This window comes from Phacochoerus africanus, chromosome 16, assembly GCF_016906955.1.
Source record: "Phacochoerus africanus isolate WHEZ1 chromosome 16, ROS_Pafr_v1, whole genome shotgun sequence".
Classification (NCBI taxonomy): Eukaryota; Metazoa; Chordata; class Mammalia; order Artiodactyla; family Suidae; genus Phacochoerus; species Phacochoerus africanus.
The window spans coordinates 30,115,703-30,128,134 of record NC_062559.1 but is presented as its reverse complement, the minus strand read 5'-3'; the positions used below and the strand labels follow the sequence as shown (position 1 = coordinate 30,128,134).

Sequence of the window (12,432 nt, the reverse complement as noted above, 5' to 3'; positions counted from 1 at the left end):
TTGTCCTGGATTCATACTTAAAATGTGATATTTACTTTTGCATAACATTGATATCTCCAAAAAGCAAGATCACTCAGTAATGAAATCCATATTAGGAAACACTTTGATAATGGATGTACCAGGCACCTATTATACTTTATATAAAATGACCTGTTTTTTAAAGTGCGAACATAGAGGAAAGAAGAAAAGAGCAAGGAAGGTAATAACTAGCAGGTTTAATACTAAGAGAGAAGATTGTAGTTCCTTGACGTATTGATTCCTCTCAACAAAAACTAGCTCAGCCTGCTCAGGATCTACTTGTCTCATAAACTGGACCAACACTTATTTGCCCTGCCATTAAGTGATCAGGATCAAATCATTTCCCTCTCCATGACTACCCTGAGGACTGTTATAACCACATGTCAGCCCTCTCCTCAGTCATATAGTCAGCCTACTCTGTGACTGGGTAGGTGCTTTATAAGCAGATACATGTAGGTTTCACAAGTACATGTAGAATCAATTTCAACTAACCACATGTAGGGAAATTCCTCGTTTGTTTTAGAGGTTTAAAGGGTGTTGTTTGTTTGTTTGTTTGTTTTATGGCTACACCTGTGGCATATGGAAGTTCTCGGGCCGGGGATTGAATCCAGGCTGAAGCTTTAACCCACATTGCTGGTGCAGCAATGCCAGATCTTTTAACCCACTGCAATGGGCCAGGGATCAAACCAGAACCTCCACAGTGACCTGGGATGCTGCAGTTGGATTCTTAATCCATTGCACCACAGGGGGAACTCCTAAAGTTTTTATGTTTATTCTATTATATTCTTTTCTCATTTTTTGATTTGGCTCTCTGAACAAAAAGGCTTCACACGCAGTTAATTAGTCAAGCTTGCTTGAGACAGTTAAGCACTTGAGATATGACAAAGTTTCTAAAGCTCACCTTGCCCCTAAACAACTTCCTTTGACTGCATTTATCCATTTCTTGTGACCCATTATCGGAATCAAACTGATACCCATTAAAGCAGCATAGGACTCTTTTTTTTTTGCAGTAACAGCCATGGAATTCAGAAGTACAACACAAGCAATACTTATAGATAACTCATCATTAGGAAGAGAGGAGCAGAATAACACAGAAAGAGAAGAACCAAGAGTTATATTTCTTGCTATTTAAATAGTGTACATTTTCTAAAGGCACTTTTATCTTTTAAACCTTGGAGTCAATGAGTCACTACAGAGTTCAAACGTAATCTGAGGCACTCATCTCCATCACATGCGGTCTTTTTAAAGAGGGAGAGAATAATCAGGGTGAGAACTTGAGATGTTTCACTTCATAAAAATGTATAGCTTTTCTGAGAGTTAACATTGTTTAAATTTCCCAAAATAGCTCTACTAGTAAGGATGTACAATAAATTTTGATGATAAGACCTCAAAATATTTACAGAATATCAATCAAATATCACACATTTTAACCCTGTTTTCTCTTTGCATTATTTAATTTTGTTTAGAAAAAAGGAAAATATACTCACTGAGATTGTGGTTGTCCTTTTTTTGTCTTTCTTTTGCCAAAGCTCGAGTATCAGTTTCTGATCAAAAAGAAGATAATTGAAACAGAATTTATTTCTACCTTACAATCCTTCCAGTCAACATAATTCAGAAATACTAGGTGAAAATACAATAGCCAAGACATGGAAACAACCTAAATGTCCATCAACAGATGATTGGAATAAGAATATGTGGTAAATATACTCAATGGAATACTACTCAGCCATAAAAAAGAACAAAATAATGCCATTGCAGAAACATGGATGGAATTAGAGATTCTCATACTAAGTGGAGTAAGTCAGAAAGAGAAAGACAAATACCATATGATATGACTTATATCTGGAATCTGATATATGGCACAAATGAACTTTTCCACAGAAAAGAAAATCATGGACATGGAGAACAGACTTGTTGTTGCCAAGAGAAAAGGAGAGGGAGTGGGAGGGACTGGGAATTTGCAGTTAATAGATGCAAACTATTGCATTTGGAATGGATAAGCAATGGGATCCTGCTGTATATCCCTGGGAACTGTCTGGTCACTTGTGATGGAGCATGATAATGTGAGAAAAAAAGAATGTATACATGTATGTGTGACTGGGTCACCTCACTGTGCAGTAGAAAATTGACGAACACTGTAAATCAGCTATAATAGAAAAAAGAAATACTAGGTGAAAATAAAATATTACTTTTTCCAAATTATATAATACATTTTTTCTTTTGCAAATATTTTGAAACTTGGAATAGAATAATCTAGTAAGAGGCAGTAGCAAAACCTATGCTCTTTGAGTAGTAAAACCTGGATTTGTATTCTGGCCCTTCATTTAACAGCGTTGTGGTCCATTACCTTAGTTCTCTGTGTCTCAGGCTTTTCCTATAAAACTGGTATAATATAATACTTACCTGGTAATCATTGTGCTGTTTAAAAGAGGTAAAGGCATAACTAATATTAAACTGCTTAATCATTTTTACTCTCAGAATTTTAAGTTTATTCAAAATTATTCCAATCGAAATGTTTATAATTCACATTTTAAATAAATAATTATGATTTCTACATCCCAAGAATTGAGACTAACTACATTTCTTAGATATTCCTATTGAACAGCTCCACACTTGCAGTAAACAGCACTTCATGTGCTATGTAGTTGTGAGCATTTGTGAGAGTCAGCCTACAACTTGGCCAACAATGATTCTCACTCATATTCATACCTTTTGTAGCTCCTTTCCACACTGAGTAGAAACCAATAGAATATTGTGGAAATTATTAATGTAGCTTCCAAGACTAGGTCAGTTCATAAGAGACATTTTAAGTTTCCATTTTGGTGCCATCATGAATTGTCATGCCATGAGGATACTTCAGCAGCCTTACGGAAAAGTCTACATAGTAAAGAAACAAGGCCACTTGCCAACAATCAGCACTGACTTGCAAGACCTATGAGTGAACCTCCTTGAGAGCACATTCTCCAGTCCATCAAGTGGCAACTGGCTGTATCTCTGACCAACATCTTGACTTCAACCTTATGGGAAACTCTGAGCCAGAACCAATTTTATAAGCCACCCCTAGATTTTTGAACCATAGGGATTGTATCAGATAATAAATTTTTATTATTTCAAGCTGTTAAGTTTGGGATAATTTGTTATACAGAAATATATAATTAATACAGTGCTCTTTGATTTATTCTAGTTTTTAAAATTGAAATATAGAAATATGTTTAAATTTGTTTATTTAAGACTGTATTCATTGATTTTATTCTAAAAAACTTGAATGAATAGATATTTTTGAGTTATTGGGTAGATTCCAAGAATGGACCATATTGCATTTCTTTAAAATACTGATATTAACCATATAAAAATATTTAAACATCAGTGTTTGAGCTCCAAACTAAAAACTTGCTACAGAAATTTCAATTGAATTCTATTTTATTCTTATGGAGAAACTAACACTGGACTTATAAGTCAGGCAACCTTTATATTTATCTACTTCTGCCCCTAATCATCTGTATAACTTTGGGAAAATAACTCCTCTGACTCTTGATTCCCTCATCTACATATTGGAGGAAATTGATGGTGCCCTTATAATTCCTTTGAGTTCTGGAAATTTTGAAATTTACTATTGAAAAGTGAGGGTTTTTTACTCACTTAAGAAAGTTAAATGTGAATCTATCAAATACATTAAACAAGCTAAAAAAAGGAAAATCTAATTTTCCATAATCTATTAATCTGTGATTTTGAAACCATGGTGATAAATTATAACTATCCAATATCAAAATGAAACTGTTAAGTGAAGAACTTAGTCAATAAACAATTTACTTAACCTCTTCACCTTCAGTAGAAGTGTACCCATCTCACATGACTAAATAATCTATATAAAGCCAATATATGTAAAACTGACCTAAAGTTAGCATTCAATAAATGTAAGTTATTACTAAAAAAAAAGACATTATATGTATATTTTCCCAATTCCTAAAATAATTAATTCAGGTGAACTGCAAGTTATATTAATGTGTTCCTTGGTTGTCATAGAGGAAAAAAAAAGGTATTTACTCACTAAATGTTTCCTATTTTAATTTTTTTAAAAGCATTATTCTTTAATTGTTATTTCCCCAATACAATCTTTTTCTACTGTACAGCATGGTGACCCAGTTACACAAACATATATACATTCTATTTTCTCTCATAATCATACTCCATTACAAGTGACTAGACAGTTTCCTATTTTAAACTATTTTGATAATATTTTAAAAATTCTATTTAGCTTGGAAATATATGTCACTCATGTCTTATGTAGTTTATTTTTTAAAGGGATAAATCCATAAAAGCAACGTTACCTGTAATTTCTCTTTTCATTGGTAGACTACTTGGACAAGAAGCACTTGTAAGGCCCATGTTAACAGGTGAAATTCCCTGCTCACCACTATACACATCCAAAATACTTCCAGATAGCTTTAGAGGAAAAAGGAAGAAGAGATCAATAAAATATTCAGTGGATAATGATATATTTAGTTGTATATTTTAAATTTGTTACTTTACTAATAATAATTTGTAATGCATAGCATTCCAATTTTAAGCAAAAGTGAGTATACATTAACATGGTAAAATCATTGTAGGATGGTTGTAGATGAAATATGTTGAAAAAAGGCTATTTGTATTTAAGCAAAAGGAAAAATTAGTTTACTCATGAAGAAAAATTTTGATCAATGTTTACAAGGTTATAGAAGTTTCATCTAGCACATTACTTGGTTATAATTGAATAAGATTAAAATATCATTTTAGACAAAAATCAATATACATATTAACAAAGCTCTAAAGTTCATTACATAACATAAATTAAGTATAATGGTTGAACATTTTGGAAGTCTTCTTAACACTATCAGTGCTACCAACAGCTCACAGTCAAGAAGTGTTTTACACTGTTAATTATGTGAGAAGCTTTCTTTCCTTCCTGGAAGGCATACTTTTTCTCATTGTACACTTAATGTTCTAGATCATTATAAATATCCTAGCTGGTAACCAAAAGTAGTCTAAAACTGCTTTTGCCTCTAGTGGATATAGGGTATATCTAATTATAGCAACACTGCAATTCTTAAAGAGCTTATTACGGACACTTTTTCTGAAAGCTGAGATGCTTTATACACAATTCAAAACTATACCAGTTTGTTTTTAAAATGTGCTTATTGATTTAATCTCCTGACAACAATAAATTTAAATAATATTCATAACTTAATTTTCACTACTCCAGAACAAGATACATTTGAAATATAAGATTTGAACACTTAAAATATTTCCATTCTAAGTATCTTTAATTCACTTCTGGGAAGTCAACCAAGAACTGAATAAGCAGTATCTTTTTTTCTTTCCCTAAGAACTAGAAACAATACAAGTAATCAAACGAAGCTGTAGCCAGATTATTATGGAGACTCTAACTCCTTATTCCTACTTTTTATAAAACTCCAATTCAAACTGAGGGAAATTTTTTAATACTTATAAAATCAACAGGAAATAAATGCAAAAAAAAAGAACATATGAGGACTAGAAGTTCCCATCGTGGCTCAGTGGTTAACGAATCCAACTAGGAACCATGAGGTTGCGGGTTCGATCCCTGGCCTTGCTCAGTGGGTTAAGGATCCGGCGTTGCTGTGAGCTGCGGTGTAGGTTGCAGATGTGGCTCAGCTCTCACATTGCTGTGGCTCTGACAGAGGCCGGCAGCTATAGTTCTGATTAGACCCCTAGCCTGGGAATCTCCATATGCTGCGGAAGTGGCCCAAGAGATGGCAAAAAAAAAAAAAAAAGAACATATGAGGACCAAAATTAGTCACTGACATAATAATCTACTAAAATATATAATTAATATTATATATTTCTGAAGGGAAAAAACTTTGAAAATATAATGGAAATCAGGCTAATATCTAAGTGTATGTGCATATCAATAAGGACATTATAGACTGCATATGGTATTCTGATATATGTTCTCATATATTGGTTATTTTCATTACTCTATTACGACTCATCTTTATTTTATGTAAATTCATTGTTTTAAAATGTATTTTTGCTTCCTGGGTCTTAAAGGGGAGCTACTTAAATGGCACATTTATTCTTTCTCAATTTCCTCAGCTGAAAATTAGCAACAGGGACAAAGTTGGTCAAATTAAATAGATGATGAGTATTAATATCAGAATGATACAATTAGGAAGAAATCCTAAAAGTAGAAGGTTCCCTAATATGTGATTAGATTCATAAAATTTAAGTATCCAAGATCTATTTTGAAAGTCCTAATGGTTATAAGCAAAGGTATCACCAACCTGAATTGTACATTTCCACTACGCCTTTAAGAAACATAATGGATGTGCAGAACAATGAGACAAGGAGTTAGAGAGAAGGAAAGGGGAACTAGGAAAAGGGCACTTTTCTCAGAAGAACTTATATTCAGATGGATTTCAATGCAGCTGTGACAAATAGCAGAAGTGTTTAAGAAGAAAAGGAGCCATATTACGTATGCACTACAGCAATAAAGTGATAGTTTCCAAACTAGCGCATTTCACTGGGTCCATATTACCTGGTCAGACTATACCCAATGCGTTTTTCCTTAGATATGCGGCTGGAATTTTGATAATGAATCTAATCCTGCTTAACTGTGGGTGTATTACATCTCCTGACCTTGATTATTGTCTAATTTATGCCTGGAAGCACAATGATTAATATCCTATTTAATTTTATGCTGTAGGTACTACTCTATTTCATGTAAATGGCTAATCGCTTTTTGAATATCATTAGACAACTGGTTTCAATTTCAAACTATGTAATACATTTCATGTAATCTAAAGAGCCTTTTCTCCATTAAAAGGTATAAGAATACAATGTTAGTGAAAATTTAAAGATTGCATACACATTGGGAAAGGCTTACAAAGCAAAATTATATCTACTTTTGTCAAAGGCATAAGTTACTTAGATATTAAAGTCTAAGTCTTGGCTTTATTTTACAGGGTAATAGGCAACAGATAGATGTTTTATGAAGAAATATTTGTTATTCTGGTTAAAAATAGATTACTTTTTCAGAAAAGCAAAATGATTGACATAACAATAGGGAAACATTATTATTAGAAACAAACTCACAAATTTCAAAAACGTCTAAGGAAGATTTTTTTTTTTTTAATTTTCATGGCCATACCCATGGTATATGGAAATTTCTGATCCATGGATTGAATCTAAGCTGCAGCTGTGGCAATACCAGATCTCTTAACCCAGTGCACTGGGTAGGAGATTGAACCTGCACCTCCACAGGTACTCAGGCCCCTGCAGTTGGATACAGTGCCATGGCGGGAATTCCTAATAAAGAATTTGATATAAAATATTTCCAATAAAGTAGAACATACTCCTCACAACAATTCTTCTGCCCAGTAGAAAAAAGTGAACTCTTGATCTGAAAAGTTGCTCTGAAGTGAGAGAAGTGATTGACAGTTGTTCCTGGTGTCTAAGATTCTCTACCCTATACTTTATTCACAATTACCTACCAAGATTATAGAGACTAAAATGGACTGGGAACTGGCCTTCCCACACATACTTTACCTTTCACAGTAGCCAATACTGAATAAAAAAAAATGAGTTCACATGTCAAAATATCAAAACATTTGAGGGAAATGACTTTTAAAAGTTAAACAACATGGAGTGTTAGAAATAACATCAAAAGAAAAATTTTATAAATAAAAAGTAAAAGACAACATGAAACTAAGTTTTAAAAATTAATTAATGTAAATTAATGTACATTCTAAAACAAAGGAAGATATTTGTAATAATTTATACCATAAAATAAGAATAAGGAATCAGGGAGTTCCCGTCGTGGCGCAGTGGTTAACGAATCCAACTAGGAACCATGAGGTTGCGGGTTCGGTCCCTGCCCTTGCTCAGTGGGTTAACGATCCGGCATTGCCGTGAGCTGTGGTGTGGGTTGCAGACGCGGCTCAGATCCCACGTTGCTGTGGCTCTGGCGTAGGCCGGTGGCTACAGCTCCAATTCGACCCCTAGCCTGGGAACCTCCATATGCCTCGGGAGCGGCCCAAGAAATAGCAAAAAAAAAAAAAAAAAGAATAAGGAATCATAAAAATGGCTGAAGTGATCAAACAGACATAGGAAACATGAAAATACAATACTTAAAAAAAGAAAACTATAAAATGGAAAAATAGCATAATGGATACACTGAGAAATAAATAAAGAAATTAGTAAATTTTAAAACCAAATTAAATTAATCCCTCAGGAGGATGAAGAAAAGGACCAGGAAATAAAACATATGAAAGAAAATCTAATCAGTATGGCAAATACAATTATTAAAACTAAAATACAAATAGGCATTAGGAGTCTCAGGGAGAGAGAGAAATAAAATTGGAAGGAAGGAAATATTTAAAGACATACTGGAGATGAATTTCCTAGAATTAACACTAAACAAAGGACTAAAGTCTTTTATTTTATCTCATTTTATTTTATTATTGTTTTATTTTGAGTTGAAAATCAAAGGTCCTATAGAATACTGAAGAAGAAAGATAGGAAAAACCCAAGTTAAATTTAAGAATATGTAAAATTTCTCTTGTGGTTCAGTGAGTTAAGGATCTGGCATTGTCACTACAGTGCCTCAGATTGCTGGTATGGTCCAGGTTCAACCCAAAGCCCAGGAACTTCTGCATCCTGCAGGTGTGGTGAAGAAGAAAGAAGAAAGAAGAAAAAGAAGCAGCAATGATAAAGAGAAAAAAATATAAAAGCCTAAAGAAAAAAAGAAAAGATTATGTTAAAGGAATGAGAAACTTATTAATATAAAATTTTTCAATAGCAAAATGGATGAAAGAAGAAAGTAAATCAGTACTTGGTTAAAGAAAAGAACTTAAGACACAGAGTCTTATATCTGGCCCAAATAAATCCACATATGAGGCCATGACAAAAATTTTTCTTAGAGGTATAAAAATGCTTATAGACAAACATGGAAAACAGTTTTGGATAGAGTAAATATAAACAAACAAATAAATAAATAAATATGATATATAAGTAAAAGCCATCAAATATCTTGGTAGAGTGGTTGTAGGCTAAAAAAAGAAGAGGGGAACAAAGACTGAAAATAAAATAAAACATATAACCAGGCAAAAGATCTGAATAGACATTTCTACAAAGAAGACATACAGATGGCCAACAACCACATGGAAATATGTTCAACATCACTGATTATTAGAGAAATGAAAATCAAAACTGCTATGAGGGACTACCTCATACCAGTCAGAATGGCCTGCATTAATAAGTCCACAAATAGCAAATGCTGGAGAGGGTGTGGAGAAAAGGGAACCCTTCTACACTGTTAGTGGGAATGTAAATTGGTAGAACCACTATGGAAAACAGTATGGAGGTACCTTAGAAAACTAAATATAGAACTACCATATGACCCAGCAATCCCACTCTTGGGCATATATCCAGACAAAACGTACCTTGAAAAAGACACATGCACCCATATGTTCACTGCAGCACTATTTACAATAGCCAAGACATGGAATCAACCTAAACGTCCATTGACAGATGAATGGATTTAGGAGATGTGGTATCTATACACAATGGAATACTACTCAGCCACAAAAAAGAACAAAATAATGCCATTTGCAACACCATGGATGGAACTAAAGACTCTCATACTAAGTGAAATAAGTCAGAAAGAGAAAGACAAATACCACATGATATCACTTATATCTGGAATCTAATATATGGCACAGATGAACCTTTCCACAGAAAAGAAAATCATGGACTTGGAGAATATACTTGTGGTTGCCAAGGGGGAAGGGGAGGGAGTGGGATGGATTTGGAATTTGGGGTTAATAGATGCAAACTATTGCCTTTGGAATGGGTAAGCAATGAGATTCTGCTGTATAGCATTGGGAACTATGTCTAGTCACTTATGATAGAGCACAATAATGTGAGAAAAAAGAATGTATACATGTATGTGTGTCTGGGTTACCTTGCTGTACAGTAGAAAATTGACAGAACACTGTAAACCAGATATAATGGAAAAAAATAAATATAATTAAAAATAAAATATTTTTAAAAACACATAACCAGAGTTCCTATTGTGGCTCAGTGGGTCACGAACATTACATAGTGTCTATGAGAATGCAGTTTTAATCCCTGCCTTCACTCAGTGAGTTGAGGATCTGGCATTGTCCCAAGCTGCAGCATAGGTCATTGATGTGGCTCAAATCCAGCATTGCTGTGACTGTGGCCTAGGATGGAAGCTGTAGCTCCGCTTTAACACCTAGCCCAAGAACTTCCATATGCCACAGGTAAAGTTTTAATAAGAAAAAAATATATGCAACCATATAACAGTATTAAAATTAGATAATATCATTATGATTGGGATGGAGTATAAGGAAATGGATGTTAAAGTGGTAATTTAAAAAAGTACTAAAAATTATTAAAATATGTGACATATTATCATAAAAAAAATAAAATGAAACAGGTGAAAATATATTAACCCAAATAATCAATGTAAATAAGTCAAACTTCTCAGCTAAAAGGTTGATAATTTGGGTAAAAAAACAATATTTAGATCTATGTAGCTTATAGGAGACACAGCTACTTAGTAAAGGGACACACAAGGTTGAAAGTTAAAGGATGGGAAAAGATATGTCCAGCAAATTATAACCATAGGAAAACTGAAGTACCTATATTAATATCAAAGAAAATAGGCTTTAAAATTAGAAAAATATATTAAGGATGGAGATAGTCATTATATAATAAAAATTATTCAATTCTCCAAAAAGGCACAGCAATTATGAGCATGCATGTTCATAAAATAAATTTTGATAAAATAATCTCAAAATATGTGAAACAAAATGTTTTGAACTACAAAGAGAAATTAACAAATCCAATGTGGAAGAAGATTTCAATGCATTTCTTCCTGTTTCTGAAAAGTTAAATAGACAAATATAATCAGTAATGTTACATATTTGAACAATAAAAGAAAAATCTTGGACTAATAGACATGTCAAGAGTTCTACATCTAAACATTAGAGAATGCACATTTTTCTCAAATACATATGGAATTATATTTAAATACTGACTACTCAGTCAAATAATGGGCAGAAGACCTAAATAGACATTTCTTCAGAGAAGATATACAGATAACCAATAGGCACATGAAAAAATGCTCAACCTCACTAATTAAAACTACAATGAGTATTACCTCACACCAGTCAGAATGATGATCATTAATAAGTCTACAAATAACAAATACTGTAGAAGGTGTGGAGAAAAGGGTACCCTCCTACACTGTTAGTGGGAATGTAAATTGATACAACCACTATGGAAAAAAAGTATGATGGTTCCTCAGAAAATTAAATATAGAATTACCATATGAACCAGAGATAGACTCCTGGGCATCTATCCAGACAAAGCTTTCATTCAAAAATATATGTGCACTTCAACGTTTATCACAGCACTGTCCAGAGGAGTCAAGACATGGAAACAAGCTAAATGTCCACTGACAGATGAGTGGATTAAGAAGATGTGGTATATAAACACAATGGACTACTACTCAGCCATAAAAAAGAACAAAATAATGTCATTTGCAGTAACATGGATGCAAGTAAAGATTCTCATACTAAGTGAAGTTAAGTCAGAAAGAGAAAAACAAATACCATATGATATCATTTATATGTGGCTTCTGATACGGCACAAGTGAACCTAAATACAAAACATAAGTTCTTATTGTGGTGAAGCAAGTTAAGAACCCAACTAGTATCCATGAGGATGTGGATTCAATCCCTGACCTCACTAATTGGGTTAAGGATCCAGTGTTGCTGCAAGCTGCTGAGATGAAGCTCAGATCTGGTGTTGCTGTGGCTGTGGAATAGGCTGGCAGCTGCAGCTCCAATTCGACCCCTAGCCTGGAACTTCCATATGCTGCAGATGTGGCCCTAAAAAGTGAAACAATCCCCCCAAAACAGAAATAGACTCACAGACATAAAGAAAAGATTTGTAGTTGCCAGTGGGGTGAGGGAAGGGAATGATGTGGAACCAGAGTTTGAGGTTGGTAGATGCAAACTATTACATTTAGAATAGATAAGCAATGAGGTCCTACTGTATAGTACAGGGGACTATATCCATTCTCTTGGGATAGAACATGATAGAAGATAATATGAGAAAATAATGTGATATATATATATATATATGTATTTATATTCGTGTGTGTGTGTGTATATATATATGACTGGGTCACTTTACTGTACAGAATAAATTGGCACTATATTATAAATCAATTATACTTTAACAAAAAAATAAATAAATATTTTTTACAAAGCCAAACTTCAAAATAAAATTTCATACATTTCATAGAGTCCTTGACTTCCTAAATATTTAGAAATTTTTAAATGACTCAGCAGTAAAGTTGCAGTA

General features: G+C 33.4%; 1 protein-coding gene across 7 annotated transcripts in view; it reads right to left on the bottom strand.

The window, feature by feature from the left end:
* Positions 1 to 12,432, bottom strand: part of TFEC (transcription factor EC) — a 193,585-nt gene that overhangs the window by 13,963 nt on the left and 167,190 nt on the right. For all 7 annotated transcript variants that reach the window (XR_007132671.1, XM_047763651.1, XM_047763652.1 and 4 more), the window contains 2 exons: positions 4,347 to 4,461; positions 1,506 to 1,562 (listed from right to left, as the gene is read on the bottom strand). Coding sequence is in view for 6 of the 7 variants with exons in the window: in XM_047763651.1 (XP_047619607.1) it covers positions 1,506 to 1,562; positions 4,347 to 4,461 (172 nt within the window). In the remaining variant the exon portion in view is untranslated. The remainder of the gene's footprint in view (positions 1 to 1,505; positions 1,563 to 4,346; positions 4,462 to 12,432) is intronic.